Source organism: Dermacentor albipictus, unplaced genomic scaffold, assembly GCF_038994185.2.
Source record: "Dermacentor albipictus isolate Rhodes 1998 colony unplaced genomic scaffold, USDA_Dalb.pri_finalv2 scaffold_13, whole genome shotgun sequence".
NCBI lineage: Eukaryota > Metazoa > Arthropoda > Arachnida > Ixodida > Ixodidae > Dermacentor > Dermacentor albipictus.
The window spans coordinates 14,167,435-14,187,312 of NW_027225567.1; the positions used below are offsets into that span (position 1 = coordinate 14,167,435).

Here is a 19,878-nt window from a genome sequence, read left to right on the forward strand (position 1 = left end):
CAGGCAATTAGGCTGGAGTGGAGCAAAATCTGGAACGTCCACCATCTGCCAAGGTCAGAGCTGCCTTTTTCTTGCCGTTTAAAGGAAAGGCTGCACGCTTTGATCGCAAAGTACAACTCTCTATTTAAAGATGAGTTAGGCATGATTACAGAAGAAAGGGCCGAGCTGTATTTCAAGCCTAATCAGGCACCGAAGTTTCTCAAAGCAAGAAACGTGCCGTTCGCTCTGCAAAAGGCAGTTGAGCTTGGACTTTCGAAGATGGAAAAAATGGGCATCATAACGGCCATTGCCACATCAGATTACGCAACGCCAGTGGTACCCGTTATCATGAAAGACGATGGCATACGACTCTGTGGCGATTATAAGGTGACAGTGAATCCGTGCCTTGACATCACACGTTACCCGTTGCCGAAGGTCGATGACTTATTCACGGCTCTGTCTGGAGGCACACATTTTTTAAAGATCGACCTGAACCACGCTTATCACCAAGTGGTCATGTCTGATGCCTCAAAGCAATACCTAACCTTGAACACGCACAAGGGATTGTTTGTCATCAACCGATTACCTTTTGGAATCGCTTCCAAGCCGGGGATTTTCCAAAAGATAATGGACACAATGTTGAAGGACCTCAAGGGTGTTTGCTGCTACCTAGACGATATTTTGGTAACTGGGAAAACACTAGAAGACCACTTAGCTAATCTCGAAGCACTGCTGGAGCGTCTTCAAAGCCGAGGTGTCAGGGTAAAGAAAGAGAAGTGCTCGTTTTTTCAAAGCGAACTTCACTACCTTGGGCACCAAATCAGCGCTGAAGGCATTTCCCCATTGTCAGATAAAGTTGACGCACTTCTCCAGGCACCAGAGCCGAAATCAAAGAAGCAGCTTCAGTCTTTGTTGGGCGTTGTCAACTATTACAGCAAGTTCGTGCCCCAGTTAGCAACAATAGCTCAACCATTTTTCAGACTTCTGTGAAAAAAGGTAGCGTGGCACTGGGACGAGCATGCTAGAAAAGCGTTCAACCAAGTGAAAGCGCTACTGGCACAACCACCTACGCTCGCACACTATGACCCTGAAAGACAACTTAGGCTGTCATGCGACGCGTCTCAGTATGGTGTAGGAGCAGTCCTATTTCATGTCTATGATGATGGAAGTGCACGGCCCATTGCTTATGCTTCACAAACGCTATCTGAGGCGGAAAAGAAATACAGTCAACTGGAGAAAGAAGCGTTAGCCATTATTTTCGGTGTAAAGAAGTTCCACTTCCATCTTTATGGGCGCTCATTCACCTTGGTCACAGACCATAAGCCTCTTCAAACAATATTGGGCCCGACAACCGGGATTCCCACCATCGCGGCTGCTCGTTTGCAACGCTGGGCCGTTACGTTGGCAGCCTACTCGTACAATCTTATCTTCAAAAAATAGAGCGAGAACGCGGAAGTCGATTTCTGCTCGCGTCTGCCGCTGCCAGATCTTGAAGCGGAAACCAAAGAAACAGAAGAAACATTTTATTCGTTGCGATTGGACTCATTGCCTGTTTCTAGTCGAGATATCGCGGCTGCCACATGTAAAGACAGAATTCTTTGTCAAGTGAAGGAATTCACAAATGTTGGATGGCCCATGTCGATCAAGGATGAACAGTTGAAGCATTTTTTTCGCAGATGCAACGAACTGACGGTGCATCAGGGATGCGTCATGCTGGGCGCAAGAGTAGTCGTGCCTGCAAAGCTGCAAGGGTTCGTTCTGGACGAACTCCATGACTGCCATCCCGGCATCGTGCGCAGCAAAGAACTAGCACGCAGCTACGTGTGGTGGCCAACTCTTGAGGCGGCATCGAACTTCGCATCAGAAGCTGCGCTAGTTGTCAAGAGCAACGTAACGCTCCAATCAACGCACCTCTTCACCCGTGGTCATGGCCGACTTCACCGTGGCAGCGTGTTCACGTAGACTTTGCGGGACCTTTTCAGAATACCATGCTTTTAGTGGTGGTCGACCCACATTCTAAATGGCCAGAGGTTTTCGAAATGAGATCGACAACTACAGAAAGCACGATTCATTGTTTGACAGAGCTCTTGGCACGTTTTGGTTTCCCTGAAACAATTGTTTCCGATAATGGACCTCAGTTTGTTTCGCAGGAGTTCAAGCACTTCGTGCAGGCAATGGGAGCGCGGCACGTCCTCACGGCTCCCTACCACCCCAGCTCCAATGGGTTGGCAGAGCGTTTCATCCAGACCTTAAAGAATGCGCTGCGCAAAGACGGCACAGGAGGAACACTGCACGTAAAGCTGCATAAATTTTTGCTGTCGTATCGCAACACGCCACATGCGACAACTCGTGAATCACCAGCGGCATTGCTCCTAAGACGACGCTTATGCAGTCGGCTAGATGCCGTAAAGCCTTCCGTGGGGGAAAGAGTAGCACACAGACAGTGCACTCAGGCACTAAGTCATCCGTGTCACGAACGTTACTTCTTGGTAGGCGACAGCATGTTGGCACGTAATTATTCTGGAAAACCAAAGTGGGCTCCCGCTGTGATTGTTGCTCAAACAGCTCCTGTCTCTTTCCAAGTAGGTGCAACCACCCCGAGGGGCACCTTCACCTGGCATCGTCACCAGGATCAGCTGCTACAGGGGCCTGCAGAGGACGTTACCCCTAGGCATGGAACAGCTGGCGAAGTTACGACCAGCGAGTTCCTGGTTTATTTTGAGACTGCCTGCGCACCAGTTCCTTCCAGTCTACAACCGCCCATGGTAATTCCAGTTGCGCAACAGGCAACACCAGCACCCGCAGAGGCAAGACACTACCCCATGCGAAATCGTCGCCCACCAGATAGATTCTAAGCTGGACTCTGAATGACTGTGTGCTCCATTAAAAGGGGAGGTGGTGTTGTGTCGGCTGCCGCTCATCTTGATAAGAGCACTCTGCGAAGTGCGCATGCGCCACTAAGTGTTAAAAGCAGAGTGCCCCTTGCTAGCGGCCCTCTCTTTCTTGCCGAGCCTCAACCCACAAGCATGGGTCAATAAACGTCGTTCACCCGTAACTTGTCTGATCCTTTCGGCACGCCTGGCGCAAAACGTAACATCCACCTTGCAGGTTTCTGCAGAACTATTACGTCATAATCATCTCAGTTTCAAGCACATTTTTATCCATACAGTGAATTCAGCATTGCCACACGTCCTAGCACTATGGAATAATCTTCCCAACGATTTTATGTACATAAGTGATCCTGTTTGAATTGCATAAACAATTGCAGCTTCATATGTCCGTTTCATTTTGCATAACAATGTTTTTTGTTTTCTTTGTATTCGCACATGCATACACTGTTCTTTTTCTTCTTATGTAAAATTTGTTTCTTTGCTTGTGTGAATGATTTAGCACTTCCTGTATTTTTATATGTTGATCATTCCTTTTTATGGGGGGGGGAGTGGACTAACATTGCTTTTTTTAAAACTCCCCTCCCCTCTCTACTCAATGCTCCATCGGGGCCTCTAAGGTAATATGAAAAAATAAACGAGTAAAACAAGAAGTGAAACCCACCTGTGTACAGTGAGGCCTACCTTAATTTGCATAAATATTTTTTCCCCTAATAAACATCACCTTCCAGACATACCTTTCAGATGGTCTTGCTTTACATGATAATAGAATCGTTCGCATGTAAAATAAAAAAAAGTTCTTGGAAGTTATTCTTTTCTTTCTTTCAGCCTTTTTAAAGGGTTACACTTTGCCTTGAGCACATGCCTTTCATGGATGTGTGCTCTTAAAGTAAAACCACAAAGCATCAAAGTAGAAAATCATACCAACCAGTGGTTTTAGGACACCAGCAGTGTGCAGGTCTAAAATGAAAGGCACACCCCAGTGCTGAGACACTATATGAAATGATAATGCAGCTTGGCCCACACTCACAGTGGTCATTATTTTTCTCATGGTTGTATTCAGTCTGGAGCACTATGTAACATGCAGTTTTTAGCAAAAGCAACACAAAATGTTTTAATTATTCAACATAAAAAAAGGGTGACTTTATGCCGCCTAGTTATATACAGTTGACTTCCATTATTTCGACCCTGATGGGACCGCCAAAATTTATCAAATTATCCAGGAGGTTAATTAAACAAGATGCAGAAAAAACAGCAAAACATTAGGCAGTACATACACCGATTCCACCATGCCCACGAATCAAGTGCATCCCCACTTTCTGTAGAACTAAACAAATAAACAAGCACCTGACTTTTTTAGCAAGACAAATGGGCAAGGGTCTAATATGTGTTGCACAATTGTGGCTAGTTTTTCTAAGTCAACTTCACCGCATGGTAAAGCACACAAATGCCGCTAAAGGGGCTTTGGTTTTGTATTTGATTTCACTGCATTGATTGCATTGCATCGGATAAATACCGTAACTATTATGAGCTACAGTAATTTCTTGAAAATCTTCCTAGGGCAAGCCTAGAATCTTCCTAGGACAAGCTTTCCTTTTGTAACAGCAAGTCAGAACACAAAAGCCCACAATTTACTTGTGAAGCAGAATAAACTCACCCTCGTTGCATCAGTACCCCAGGCCGCCATGTAACCACTTAGGGAGAGTTATGCAATTATCATGATGCAGTTACCGTAATATAAAATGTATGATACGATAAGGAGTGCTTGTTAATGATTCTTATTTTTTACTCCCAAGTGATAGTTATGCCACCTCGCTCATGCTGTGTGGTATCACAGATTGCAGAGCAATCAATACACTGCAGCAAGTCACTAAAGTGCGGCACTCACATATTACTGTGACTTCTTGATTTCTTGCCTTCAGGATTTTTTCCTTGAAAACAAGGAAAATGCTTTGTGTGGTTTGCTCGAAACACAAAGTGACAAGAGAAGTAATATGACTGTGGCGAACAGAGCGTGGGGCAATGGTCACAAGTCGTGCACTAAGCATGGGCAGTCACTGATCTTATTACAGCACGAGGCTAAATGCTTCGGTACATTCTCGAAAAATGCAGACCAGTTTTTACGGCCATGCTACAGCCCTGGAGAAAATGTTCCTTAAAGATGTGCATGCCAAATGTGACCATGTGAACACGTAGGGCGTAGCAGACTATATGCGGAGAAACGCACACTATCCGTGGTTCAGTCAGTGCCCTCTAGGTGGCGACTTTCCTTGATGCAGCCAATAGTTGTCACCACAGGGGTCAGGCGCATGCATGCTGACTGGCCAAGTTCAGATTATTTGGTAAAGGTAAATTGAAATAGCAAAAGTTTGGGCCCATAGAAATGTATAGGCGTCGGCTGGGACCTTCAGTCAGGATCTAACAAAAAAAAGACCGAATTAACTGGAGTGCATGAACGTAAGTCGACTGTATATATGTATTCTGAATTAATTTTGTGAACGAGTATTCACATTGCATGATTTAGCAACCCATTTCCCTGAGCAAGCAGTTGAGTAGACCATCGACTTTAACATAAGCCAGGTCTTGATTTTACATCACTAGACTTGTCAGATGAGCCAGAATAGCAATGAATTAAAAAAATTAAATTATGGGGTTTTACATGCCAAAACCACTTTCTGATTATGAGGCACGCCGCAGTGGAGGACTCCGGAAATTTCAACCACCTGGGGTTCTTTAACGTGCACCTAAATCTAAGTACCCGGGTGTTTTCGCATTTCACCCCATTGAAATGCGGCCGCCCTAGCAATGAACTGACGTCATCAAACAGGCTTGCATGACTTGCAGAGCAACCGCGAAAAAAAAAGAAGTTTCTTGGAATTCATTGAGAAAAAAAATTACCCAATGATTACGATACCCCCTAATGAGAAATTCGAGTACAGCTCGTACAAGTTTTCATTTCGCGATATATTGAAGCAAAGAATTTGAGAGAGACATGTAGCAGAGTCGGCGATTGTCGAAAATTTGATCGGCGGGTCAAGCGCATCGACTTTCATACATGACTCGTTGAAGGTAGCAGTGTAATCGCTGGTGCCACATGGCTTCCAGAAAGTACTACACAATTCGCATCACACATACAATGAGATTACAAAACAATCACAAGCGATGACAATTGAAACAAGCACGAACAAGACCAAATTAAGCTAACCATACAAGCGCGAGCGAGAGCTGACGTAAGCAGATGATAGTACGAAACGAGCAGTCCAGCTGGGACCAGATACGGGTATGCACTGAGCGGTCGGGCGGGAACACATGACACCAGTTTCCCACGTGCACATCCCTAAAGGGGCCGCTCTCATTGTTCTCCACAGTTCAAAGCTCGCGTCTTTAATCTCACCATTCCGTGTTCGCACTTTCATCTTTCGCTGTGCTCGTTCACTCGATTACACCAACGACGATGCTTGCCGCAGGAACGACCACGTAAGAGCTGCGCTCTAAATGTTCATGGAAGAAGGCAACATTGTTTCACACAGCCAATGCACTATGCCAAATTTGTTTTACTTATCACTACTTTAACACTTTAATCAGTACACTTTAAATGTAATATCATAACAAATCTTTCAGGAATGTGGATCCAGGCTTGCAGGTCTATTAAAAGAGCACTTTTTGTTAGTTTCAATTATTGTTTTACGATGCTACTGTAATTCTTTATTTTGTAGAGTACCTCTAGATGCCATTGTAATGAGCAATAATGGGCCCTGCACAAACACAACTGTGCTTATTCACGAGAGACTCCTCACCTGCCTCTGGATGATTTGTGGGCTCGTTGGCGTCCCCTAGCTTGCAGACTCCCTGGACGGGGTGATGGCTTTGTATGCCCAGTTTGGCATGATTCTGGCATTGGTGGCTTCCCGACTGCGGGCTTAATGTCTGGGTGGAACGAGTGTCCTGTAAGCCTGCTTCGGCATGATTCCAGTATTTGTGGTGGGATGCCTGCAGGCTGTATATCTCGGTGAAGTGAGCGCTCTGTAGGCCTACTTTGGAAAGATTCCAGTTGCTGTGGCTCCATGCCTGTAGGCTGCATGTCTGAGCAGAGTGATTGGCCTGAAGACCTGCTTTGGTATGACTCCAGCATTTGTGGTGCCATAGTTTCAGGCCTGGTACTTTGATGAAATGTAGACCTGCTTTGGTACGAATTTAGTGTTTGTGATGCCATACCTGCAGGCTGAATATCTTGATGGAATGATTGCTTTGTAGACTTGCTTTGGTATGAATCCAGCATTCGTAGCTCCATATCTGCATGAAGTGGTAGCCCTGCAGAAAAAATTATTACAATGAAAAGGGGTTCCTCAAGATATTTCACATCAAGGCATTGAAAATCGAAGGGACATACATGGGGGCTGCATAACATCCTGTAAACAATAAAAGGGACAGTGCAAATTACCGAGCACAGCTGATTCTTAATCTCACCATGGTGACAAAATCCAAAACAAAAAATGCAACTGGTTTCACATAGTAAGCACAAGTTTATCTACATTAAAAAAAAGGCCCTGGAACACAAATAAAACAAATACTTGTAGTTTACTGTTTAAGCAGATGAGCCTTAGTGACTATATATTATTATAAAAATATTTGACATACTGCTTCCCCAAAAATATCTATTCCACCTCAGCACATATGGTAATTTTTGGCAGCTGATTTATATATCTTATGCCATTCACTGCAGCTAGGTCAGCTTGCACATTTGTGTAGCCTTTCATAATTGATGAACAAATGACCAACAGAAAGACAAGCAATGCATCCTTTTTAGTTATGGCATATTCAGCTGGTCACTTCTGAGTGCTCAGATGCACTTTCAAGAGTGGCAGCACGTTGGGGTGGTCAAAAGAGAGCACAGCAAATGTTCAAGATCATTCTCTAAGAGCATCAGGCTCCCACTCCGAGTGCTCCAGACCGATCCGACTTTAAAGCAAGCATAGGCAAGATATGTCAGACAGTCATGTTACATCAGCAGCCATGCCTGGGCACTGATGAGGCACCACACACAGAAGCAGCAAGGCCAAACCAGCAGCATGGCCAGACTGTAATATGTGCTTGGCACACATATGTATTCCAGTACAGCCATACCAGTGGCTTGCCATAACATGTTTTGCTGGGCATGACATTTTACCGTGGCACTGCGAGCTCTGTGAACTCATTACAACATGAAGAGGTAGCAAAGTGCCATATATTCTGCTCTGTAAGTCGCACCCCCCTCAACATGGCAGTTTATTTATTTACTTTACATACTTTCAAGGCCCATGGGTGCTACAGAAGGGAGTGGTACACACACACACAAAGAATGCAGAACAATGAATAAATTATTTGTTAGATGGCATGGAGAACAGCAGTCTTGAACCTCGATGCACCTATAGTAGTGGCAACTGATGCGGGAAGGTGGTTCCAGTCATTGCGCGTACAAGGAAAAAATGAGTAATAGTATGCATTCGTACAACAAGATGGCATGAAAACTTTATGAAGGTGATCACTGCGGGATGAAAAGTAAGAAGGAGGTGTTAAAGGTTTCTCTTTTAATACCGGGTTGTGGTAAATCTTGTGGAAAAGGCAGAGGCAACTGTATGAACAATGTACTGAAAGATCCTGTATGTTAAGGGTTTGCTTCATGAGTGTTACGCTAGCACGACGAGCGATTAGATATAATAAATCAGGACACGCAATTCTGAATGGCTTCGAGAGAGAGGGTTAGTGATGCTTGAGGGGGATCCCAGATGGCCGAGACATACTCTAATTTTGAGCGAACAAGTGTATTGTAGAGCGTCAGCTTTAAAGATAAAGGAACAGCATAAAGGTTTCTGCACAAATAGCCTAGAGTGCGACTAGCATTAGAGGTTATATATTCAACATGCTTACGCCATGATAGATTGAGAGTGATATAAAGGCCAAGATACTTGTAGAAATTAACTTGACAGAGGAGGACGCTATTAAGAAAATACATGCGTGTGTCAGTATCGTTAAAGTAAAACTCTTGCTTGGGCTAGTTGGTTCATGCTTGAAGCAGCAAAGGCAAGGCGCAGAAGACCAGGACTCGAGAAGAACACAAACGACAGGACCGGCGCCCTCAGTTTGACAAAGCTAAATTTTTGAAGTTTGGAAAAGACAGGTTCGAGCGGGAAATTGTGGAAGCCTATTTCATCAAGAAAGAGAGAAACACATGCGTCAGCAGGCTGCCCATTGCGCTTAGTGACAAGGAGACTACTTTTTAGAAGGTTTCATTTAGGCCTCATGTTAGAGTGATTTCATTTGGTTTTTCTGTCTGTCTTCCTTTTATTTAACTAGTTTTTATTTTGTTGACAAATTTCTAGTGGCTCTTAAGTTTTGTTGCTTTTTTTACGCATACGCTATTCTTTAGACCTTTATCATTCAACTCTTCTGTCCATTTCATTGTTTGTCACGTGGTTCATTTGTATGTCACGTGGTTCATCACATGTATTATCAATTTTTTAGGTGAGTGACTGTTAGAGATTTTAGTTTTGACACAGAGGCTGTACTTAGATGCCTTTTTCATGTTTTTTCCATGTTATTCATTGGTCGTTATTCCCATAGTCGTGTGGATTTTATCACTGACTCGGCGCTGTGGATAGTTTGATAGTGATGCGTAGACGGTACTTTTTATGTCTCGTTTTTTGTCTCCGTTGGCTTGGAAAAGACTATACTAGATCAATTGCCTCCCGTGCTGATCCACGTGTGGTTCTTGTTTGCTCATTCGATATTATGAGCCAGATATGATTCCTGAGTGGTCGGTACATTGCTTTTTTTTACTTCTAAAGTTTCGTGTGTGACTCGGCGTGAATAACCTACATGAGGCAGGCTTGTTGCGGAAATAAACTTAGTTGTGAGTGGCGCCGGTCCTGTCGTTTGTGTTCTTCTTCTTGAGTCCTGGTCTTCTGTGCCTTGCCTTTACTACTTCCAGTATTGTTAGTGTGGCGTGAAATGCGCCATATGGATGAATTGTTAAGGTCTTCTTGCAGTTAGTGGAATCAACGGGGTCAATAATCTTATGATATATTATGCAGTCATCAGCAATTAAGTTAATTGAAGACCTTTTCACGCAGTCAGGGAGGTCGTTAATACAAATTAAGAAGAGCAAAGGCCCGAGGACGGATCCCTGCGGGACCCCTGATATAACTGATGAAAAAGCAGAGGAAGCATTATTAGCAGTCACGTACTGGGTTCGATTACAAAGAAAGTCCTTAATCCAAGCTAATACTATAGGATCAATGTTAAGCTGATCGACTGGTTGGTTGGTGGTTTTGATAGGTTGGTCAATGTTAAGAAATTTCCAAGCAAACATTTTTGTGTATACATATGCGTTTGCTGCTACATTATATAGATCTATAATAAGACATTTTTGAATGTATCGAATGGAAATTAACATATCAAATACAACAATTGTGGTAGTACCTTGTATGTGTATCTCAAACACTTGTTACCAGAGTATCTTGTGTCGTATCATGGTGGCAATTGGAAAGTATGTTTGCCCAGCACCGGCCTTTCTGGGGCAGACAAGACAAAAAACACACACTTCTTAATAACTTTACCAGCTTATCTGACTTCCTTACACTTCTTATTTGATTTATCAATTCCTGGTTCTTCGGGTACCTGCCACTAGGGATGGGCTCATTCTTAGCCATGTCTCCAGAATGGGCATGTGTCTCAAATATAAAATACTTGAGGAAAGACACTGCTCTGTAGCCGAAAATCAGCCAAAAATCTTTTCGCATTTGTAAGCTCCAGGCTGGTGCAGGGCATTTATTTTGGCTTGACTGCACCCCTGTATCATCCTTGGTCAAATAAGGCTTTGCCATAATCACCATGAACATGTTGTAATATGCTTTTCATAGTTTCCTCAAAACAGCATTTCTGATGGTGCTATAGTTTTGGAGGGACAATATCTCTGCTTCTACTTATCCTATAACAATAATTCTTTTTGACATGGAATATCTTTAAAATGAGAGAGATTGCTTGCTAAAATTGCATATAACGAAAACATGTTATGGTATTATACTTTACGCCTTTGCAATTGATGCACCCACATTCTTCACTCTGGTATCAAGCCACTACTCGATCATGTACGTGTCACGTGCACAGATGGCACATTGTCTTGCCACATAAGACGCAATCGAAGCAAAATTTATCCTCTTGCTCGGCATTTTGGGAGGGATAGCATGCTTAGCAGAACGTTTGTCGATCCGCGTGAAAGTCATTACATTTGAGAGAGCTCAATCTGCCATAGTAGTTACAATCCATCAAACTCAAATCAGGGGAGGTATTCTGCAAGAGTCCACCTAGTGGGCTGTCCATTTCGGCCGTTCCTGATTGACTAGGGCCACTGGTCTCCTCCTCGCTTGTACAGCTGCAAACAATCAGCAATGGCCGAAATGGACAGTCCACTAGGTAAACTCTTACAGAATACCCCCCCTGTTGCATAGTGGGTTGCAAAACCATATACAGGAGATAGAAAGTTCAGGCCAAGCTCTCACTCTTCGGAGTCCCTAAAGATGAAGAAAGGCACCAGGTGCGGGAGCGTAATGTTGACTGCACTGATTGGCCCTTTGGAAGCCACCCGACTCCATTCGTGAGCTGCACTTTGAGGCAAAGTACATACTGAGGCATTATGTGCATATCATTGAAGTCCAGAAAGTATCTACACAGCATGGAAAGCCTGCACTTCGGTCTGATACGGTACCCACAATCTTGCCACATCTTCTGGAGTATGTCTACAAGCAGCCCACGCGAAAGACACAAGCAACAGATGAAAACCGGTCATCAGAGAGAATGCACCCGCGATCAGTTCAATCGTCATTGACATTGGAGGCATGTGAGAGTGGAAACCTGCGCGAGCTTGAAGACAGACAACCTATAACATGCTTCCTAATTCAAGCAAATATAAACGCATAGCACTGTGTCTGCGTCATACTTCTGTCTCTCGTCCCTTTTCGTGCACTAAAAGCGTAAAAGTTATGGAATACCAACATGCCCAAACTTACACTTTTTCAATAAACAATGAATGAATGAATGGATGTTTGGTTTTTATTGGCGCAAGGGCCAGGTATGGCCAAAGAGCGCCAAGCCAGTGTTGATGAATTCACAATGCAGTTATGAGTTCAATGAGGTTTATGTGACGTGGCTGTAAAGGGGCCTTAAAATAGTCGCTCTAGAGTGCGTACAATCTATCTGGTATAAGATTATGTCGATGATAATGACATGTTCTATGAATAATAAAATCCGTCGTGAGAGAATGATGCATTATAAAAGATATGTGAGATGGTAAAATTACCTGGAGCACTACTGCCCCGCCAGAGTCCTTAAAACACAAGGGCCTGAAGGCATGCGCTATGCAGTATGACTATCACAGCGGCATCTTCTCAAGAGAGGAAGCGCTACGAATGTATGGGACTAATAACGTGTAGGACATCTCTGAGGAAACCTAGGAGAGTGTTTGTATTAAAAAGCGGTTCTGGACCGAGAAATATTACAGGATGAAGAGGAATGTGTTGACGGTATACTAAGGAAAAATGTCTCCTTCTCTCAGATTCGGCTTTCCGACACTCCAGGAGAACGTGGAGCACGGTCAGCCTCTCCCCGCATCTGCCACAGGTTGGAGGGTCATTTCCGGTGAGTAAAAAGTTATGGGTACCAAATGTGTGTCCTATTCTAAGACGACAGAATAGGACATCTGTCCGCCGTGATTTTATTGGAGAAGGCCAGAACCCTAATTGTGGCTTTATTATGTGCAGCTTATTACTTGTTTCCTTGTCCCACAAGCGTTGCCAGTAGTTTCGCAGTTTCCCGCACAAAAAGGGCCTCAGATCTGCGACAGGGACTGCAGCAGTAGGATGAACAGAGTACGATGCAATTGATGTGGCCATCTGGTCCGCCAGAACGTTACCTTCGATGCCCCTACGACCCGGCACCCAGCATATGATGACATGCTGGTTACATATATACGATTTACATAGGACGGAATATAGTTCATTGATTACTGGATTTTTGTGCTTACAAAATGACATCAAAGCCTTCAAAGCACTTAGGGAGTCAGTATATATAACAGATTTTTTTAGTTTTGTTTTCCTTATATGCTTTACAGCCGACAGTAGTGCGTAAGCCTCAGCCGTAAAGATGCTTGTTTCCGGATGCAGTACATAGGATTCCGAGAAAGATGGGCCGACGGCTGCATAGGACACCCCCTCGCGTGACTTCGATGCGTCTGTGTAGAACTCCGTGCAGGAGTGTTTGTATTGGAGTTCCCGGAAGTGCATTTGTATTTCAATCTCTGGAGCGTGTTTTGTAACTTGCATGAAAGATATATCGCATTGTATTATCTGCCACTCCCAAGGAGGTAGCAGCTTAGCTGGAGGCATTAGGCGGTGTTTGAGGATTGGGACATCCATTTCAACACTAAGCTCCCTCACATGAAGTGAGAAGGGCTGTTTTACAGAGGGACGATTACGGAAGAGTGTATCACATGTCATATCGTTAAGCGTATTGAAACACGGATGTTGAGGATTAGAGTGGACTTTCAGGAAATATGTTTGGCTGATGTATGTTCTCTGGAGATGGAGTGACCACTCATTTGATTCCACATGCAAAATTTCAATAGGACTTGTTTTGAAAGCGCCAGTGGCCAGTCGAATTCCTAAATGGTGAACCAGATCTAGCATCTTTAGCGCACTCGGGGCTGCAGAATGATAAATCACGGCACCATAGTCCAATCGTGATCGAATGAGGCTTTTGTGAAGATTCATCAAACATTTTCTGTCGCTGCCCCATGTTGTATGGGATAAAATTTTCAGTAAGTTCATTGTTTTTAAGCATTTCACCTTGAGATACTTTATGTGTGGAATAAATGTTAGCTTAGAGTCAAGTATGATACCTAAGAACTTGTGCTCTTCGTTCACAGGGATTTCCTGGCCATAAATTTCAATATTGGGATCTGCAACGAGGCCTCTCTTTCTTGTGAAAAGCACACAAGAACTTGTGTTCCAGTTCACTTTAAATCTATTTTCGTCTGCCCATTTGGATACTTTGTTCAAGCCCTGTTGTACTTGCCTCTCACACACTGCAAGGTTGCAGGATTTGAAGCCTATTTGTATATCATCTACGTAAACAGAATAAAAAATGGCTGGCGGTAATGAAGCACGAAGGCTGTTCATTTTCACGATAAAGAGTGTGCAGCTAAGCGCACCTCCTTGAGGTACACCATTTTCTTGTATGAATGGTCACGACAGTACATTGCAGAGTTTCACGTGGAAGGTACGTTTGGACAGATAGCTTTCTATTATGTTTAGCATATTTCCACGGATGCCCATCCCTGATAAGTCTCGCAAGATCCCGTACCGCCACGTCGTGTCGCACGCCTTCTCCACATCGAGGAATATAGATAAGAAGAACTGTTTATGTACAAATGCATCACAAATATTTGCTTCAATGCGTACAAGATGATCAGTTGTGGACCGCCCTTCTCTAAAGCCACATTGATAGGGATCAAGCATATTGTTCAGTTCAAGGAAATGTGTTAGTCTACGATTAATAATTTTTTCGAACAGCTTACAAAGACAACTAGTTAGAGCTATCGGGTGATAACTTGCCGCCAAGAAAGGGTCTTTACCCAGCTTCAAGACGGGAATAACAATAGCTTCCTTCCATGAGGATGGGAGGTATCCGGCAGCCCAGATAGAGTTGAAAAGTGCCATAAGTGTCATTTGTGTGTCTTCGTGCAAGTTCTTAATCATGTCATAGATGATTCTGTCAGCTCCTGGTGCAGAGCTTCTACACGTGCTCAATGCAGCTTTAAGCTCGGCAATATTAAAGGGACGGTTATATGGTTCATCTGGACGGCATTTACGATCAAGTGTCTTAAGTTCAGCTAATTGTTTATATGTGAGGAATGATTTTGTGTAATGTGTGGAGCTTGATACATGTTCGAAGTGTTCGCCCAGAGCGTTCACCTGGTCCTCCAAGGTAGTCCCTTGGTCGTCCACTAAGGGCAGAGGGTGGATTTGTTGCCCCTTTATCTTTCGTACGCCATTCTATACTTTGGACTCTTGGGTGTAGGAAGTGATGCCCGAGAGAAACCTCTCCCAGCTAGCCCTCCTTGCCTGTCTCCGTATGCGCCTTCCTTGCGACTTTCCGAGCTTAAATTCTATGAGGTTTTTTGCTGTCGGGGAGCGACGCAGCAAACCCCACGCTTTGTTTTGTTTCTTTCGTGCCAGTCTGCACTGTTCATTCCACCAGGGTACCCATCTTTTACAAGAGAGACCTTGTGTTTGGGGAATGAACTTTTCAGCTGCGTCGATTATAAAACAAGTAAAATATGCTACTGCATTGTCTAAGTTAAAATCAGTGATAAAATCTCGTGATAAGTAAGTTGCTTCCTTAAAATCATTCCATTCGGCGGAGGCTAGTTTCCATCGGGGTGTATGTAGGGGGCATTCATATTGAGGCATTGACTTTAACATTACAGGGAAGTGGTCACTTCCATAGGGATGTTTTATTGCATGCCATTGCAAGTCCGGGTAAATTGAGGCCGAGCCAATAGACAGGTCTATTGATGAATATGAATTATTATGAATATTATAATAAGTTGGCTCCTTCTTGTTGAAGAGGCATGCACTGGAGTTCACAAGAACGTTTTCAATTAAACGACCTCTCGCGTCACGTCGCGAGTCCCCCCACATGGTGTGGTGTGCATTAAAATCACCTGCGAGTATGTAAGGGTGCGGAAGCTGGTCAATTAGTTTATAAAAATCACTTTTTTCCAGATGAAAGTTAGGGGGTATGTATATGCAACATACAGTGATCAATTTATTAAAAAGAATTGCCCAAATTGACACTGCCTCAAGGGGCGTCTGAAGGGCGACCTGGTGACAAGCTATGGACTTGTCTACAACTATTGCTACACCGCCAGACGAGGTATTCGCCTCATTGCGGTCTTTACGGTAGATGACGTACTGACAAAGAAACTTTGTTTGTGTGCATTTAAGATGTGTCTCCTGAACACACAGCACCTTTGGGTTATGTTTGTGTAAGAGTTCTTTAATGTCATCGAGGTTGTGGATAAGACCTCTAACGTTCCAGTGTATTATTTGTGTAGCCATATTTGTGTTTTTATGCTGTGTGTCAAGAGGAGTCAAGTCAGAGGAATGACTTACAGAGCCTTCTCAGGCCCCGTGATTATGGTACGAGTTTTCTCTTTTTTGGAGCGGTCGCGAGACTCGCGCTGCTCCCGAGGCGCTAGATGCGCCTTCTGGCTCAGGGTTGTGTCCATCGACTCTTGGGAGCCGCTGGACTTCCACTCACACGAGCGGGGTGTTTTCACCTTAGGCCTTGCCTCGAAAAGCAGGGCCTTGGAGGCCACCAACCCAGAGGTCGATGGGCCCTCCTTCGGGGACGGCGCAGCAGCGCTGGCTGCTGACGCCACGGGGGCTGGTGGCAAGGCCGCAACCACGCTCGTTGTGGGCTGGGCCGGAGCCGGAGTCTGCTGCGACGTTGCCCCCTTGCGCTCCGCACCAGCATACCCTGAGGTATGGAAAAAGGAAACACGTTTCCGCGCTTCTTGAAATGAGATGTTTTCTTTGATTTTCATTGTTATTATGTCTTTTTCTTTTTTCCATGTGGGGCAGGTTCGAGAGTATGCTGCGTGTCCACCGTCACAGTTGGTACAGTGGGGTGTGCCATTACAGTTGTTGGATTCATGTTCGTGTTCGCCACACTTTGCACAGGTTAGTCGGCCACGGCAGCTTTGTGACCCATGGCCATATCTCTGACACTTGAAGCATCTTCGGGGGTTTGGGATGTAAGGCCGGACTCGAAGTTTGGTATATCCTGTTTCTAAGGTTTCTGGTAGAACGCTGGACGCAAAGGTGAGGATGAGATGTTTAGTTGGGATATCTTGGTTGTCTCGCTTGATCTTTATTCTTTGCACCTGAATCACATTGTGTTCTTTCCAGCCCTCCAGGAGCTCTTCCTCGCTTAGGCTCAACAGATCTTCATCAGAGATGACTCCTTTAGACGTGTTCAGTGATCGGTGGGGGGTAACAGTGATTTTCACATTACGGAACGCTAAGAGACTGGAGAGTTTGCCATGTTGTAGAGTGTCGCGGACCTCAAGAAGAAGGTCGCCACTGCTCAGTTTCGTCACTTTGTAGCCAGCACCTAGTGTTTCGGTAAGGCATTTACATACGATGAAAGGCGAGATAGTTCCGACTGTCTTTTCAGGATCTTGACTGTGTATTACATGGTAGCGGGGGAAAGTTTCTTTGCGCTGGCTGAATAGTTGAAAAGTTTCTTCGGTGCGCCCTCTTTTTGAAAGAGGACGATCGGAAAGGGGTGGAAATGACGTGTTAGCCATGCAGAATTCATTTATTCCGGTAGCTACGCCAGCCGCCCACCACCGAGCCCACGAGACGCCACGAGTCCAGGAGGAAACGCAGACGCCAGCTGTACGTAGCCACTATAACCTAATATAACATACCCAAGGTTGGATACATATACCAGGTTAACCCTTGCCACCTAGAAATCCGGAAGTGAGAAGAAGTGATAAGAAGACAGGAAAGAAGAGATAGCGAGAGGGAAAGCAAAAGATTGAATAGAGGGACAGGAAAAGGTGACTGCCGATTTCCTCCAGGTGGGTCAGTCTGGAGGTGCCGTCTATGTGAAGCCGAGGCCGAAGAGGTGTGTTGCCTCCGCCGGGGGGCCTTAAAGGTCCAAACACCCAGCATCGGCTCAACCCCCAGGATCCCCTTTTCCCCAGACACGGCTAGGCTGCGCACGGCTACACGCGGGAGGGTCCAACCCTCGTGTGCTCGGGTACGTGGTGTCGCAACACGCCAAACGCCTGCTGACGCAGACGCCCCTGCGGGGTTCAATAAACAATGTGTTTTACCTTATTCACCCAGGGGACTTGCAAAATCAACTACGTCTCAGGCGCATGATGCATCAAAATAGGGGAAAAATGGCTATTTCATGAATATTTTCAAAACACACAATTAATTCACAAAAGGAATGTGCTGTACATAACGAATAATGTGGCCTACATTCTCCCTAAATGTCAAATTGCTGCCGTTATTATGGCATCAGGGAAATTTTGATAGCACTGAATATATTGCCTTGGGAAAGGCAGTAAACGATGGTTTGCCCATTTTTATGTAGCACCTAATTAAGCCACACAGTTCCTTTATTCCTGTACCTTATCACATTCCTGTACATGAACCCCATTTTTTTTTACAATATGAGCTCTGAATTTCATTCCCTCATGACAAAGTAAAAACACGCACATAAGGTTTAAAAAGGAAAGCAAACTACAAACGCAATCCATCTAATTGCAGTCATGCTCGAACGCAACTGCAACGCTGCGATCAAGCGCGGCCATGCTTCTGTTCTACACGCTCCGACGTTGACGGCCAGCGCTTCCGGCACATTCAGGAGAAGGCAACGGTGGTGCCATCTGGATTTTCAATTAAAAAATGCCTCAGCGCAGAGCCCTCGTTGGACCCACTCGCTCAATCCAGTACATTCTAATCCCACGCTGGAACACGGCAGAAAATGACAATTTCAGTGCGTGCACGCATGACTGCACGACGTGGGAACAAGCAGACGAAACAGACAAGCAGACTTCACCTTCCTCCTGGGAGACTGCGCTGACCAGCTCATACCCACAAGACCAGCAACAGCTGATCCGGCGGGCACACGAAGTGGCGAGAGCCAATGGGGCCCTGAACTAAGGGCTCCACCCTATGAGGAAGTCACCCAACCTCATTGCAAATAAATGCTTTTTCTCTCTCTCTTTCTGCGGTGCAAAGTAAAACAAAAACATGCAGACATTTGGTTTGCGTGTTTTATTATTTCTTAAAGCTTCTAAGCTTTAATTAGTCTATTCTAGCAACATATTACACATGTTGCCTTGAATAATCCTTGAAGTCACATGTCACCATGAGCGACGTCACAGCGTGAACACGTGTACGTAGGCGCACTAGCACATGTACGTCATCCTCCAGCTTGGAGCGCGGTGGTCGCGAGAAGGGAAAACGGCATTCAGTTTGTAATTTCAGATATTTCTGCGGCGCATTGTATGCTCTGCGTTTGTCAGCTCAAAATGGCCAGACCTGGTGAGGGGCCCTTTAAACCAAGTCCTACACCACATACCCAAAGGCGATACCCAGGCTATTCAGGGCCTTGATTTTACAAAGGCCTTCGACTATGTAGGACATCATGCCACACTGGAGAATCTCCATTACCTAGGGGTAGGCCAGAGAACCTACAATTAAATCACAGTTCTTCAACCACCGCACAGGGGAACTAAGAATAGGGGAACGTCAATAAGACAAGATCCCTCTCGGAAGTCATGGCACACCACAGGGATTTGTTCTGCCCCCTTCTTCAATGTACCAATGATCCAATTGCCGGAACAACTCAATAATTTTCCAGATCTACAACACAGTCTGGTTAAACGTAGCGATGTAGATATAAAAACCACGCAATAACAAGCTGTAGGTATGGTGGAACAGTATGCAACCAACAAAGGCTTACCTGCTCCCAGCAAAAATCAGAATTCTCCCTACTCAGAGTGCCTACTAACTGCAAATGCAACACAGGACCATCCCCAGAGATCACTGTGCAAGCCAGAGGAGGCCCGACTCAGGAGGTGAACACCAACCAGGTACTCGGCCTCTCCATGCAAGCCCACAGGAACAACAGCAAAACCATTCACGAAGCATGCAATTTCTAATACGGCATAGTGCATATCCCCCATTCAATCTTTCATCGTTGAATCTAAATGCTTCTGGCACAATTAAAGGATTGCCACTATAGCAGCAAACCTGCAGTTGATATGCTCATCCATGCAGGCATGGGTCACGTTACAAAGTGTAACGCCAGCATTGTGAAATGTTTTGAACTTGTAGTCTGGTGTAATTTTATTTTGTTGCAGTGCTGGAAAGCCATCCTTCTGGATCAG

General features: G+C 44.8%; 2 protein-coding genes across 4 annotated transcripts in view; one reads left to right on the forward strand and one right to left on the reverse strand.

The window, feature by feature from the left end:
• The window catches only part of LOC139051621 (uncharacterized), a 214,268-nt gene that overhangs the window by 181,609 nt on the left and 12,781 nt on the right, over positions 1-19,878 (reverse strand). For both annotated transcript variants that reach the window (XM_070528561.1, XM_070528562.1), the window contains exon 3: positions 6,665-7,178. In XM_070528561.1, the coding sequence (XP_070384662.1) occupies positions 6,665-7,178 (514 nt within the window). The remainder of the gene's footprint in view (positions 1-6,664; positions 7,179-19,878) is intronic.
• The window catches only part of LOC139051622 (uncharacterized), a 290,263-nt gene that overhangs the window by 15,832 nt on the left and 254,553 nt on the right, over positions 1-19,878 (forward strand). For both annotated transcript variants that reach the window (XM_070528564.1, XM_070528563.1), the window contains exons 2-4: positions 12,457-12,539; positions 16,248-16,447; positions 16,547-16,645. In XM_070528564.1, the coding sequence (XP_070384665.1) occupies positions 16,296-16,447; positions 16,547-16,645 (251 nt within the window). In that variant the 5' untranslated portion in view covers positions 12,457-12,539; positions 16,248-16,295. The remainder of the gene's footprint in view (positions 1-12,456; positions 12,540-16,247; positions 16,448-16,546; positions 16,646-19,878) is intronic.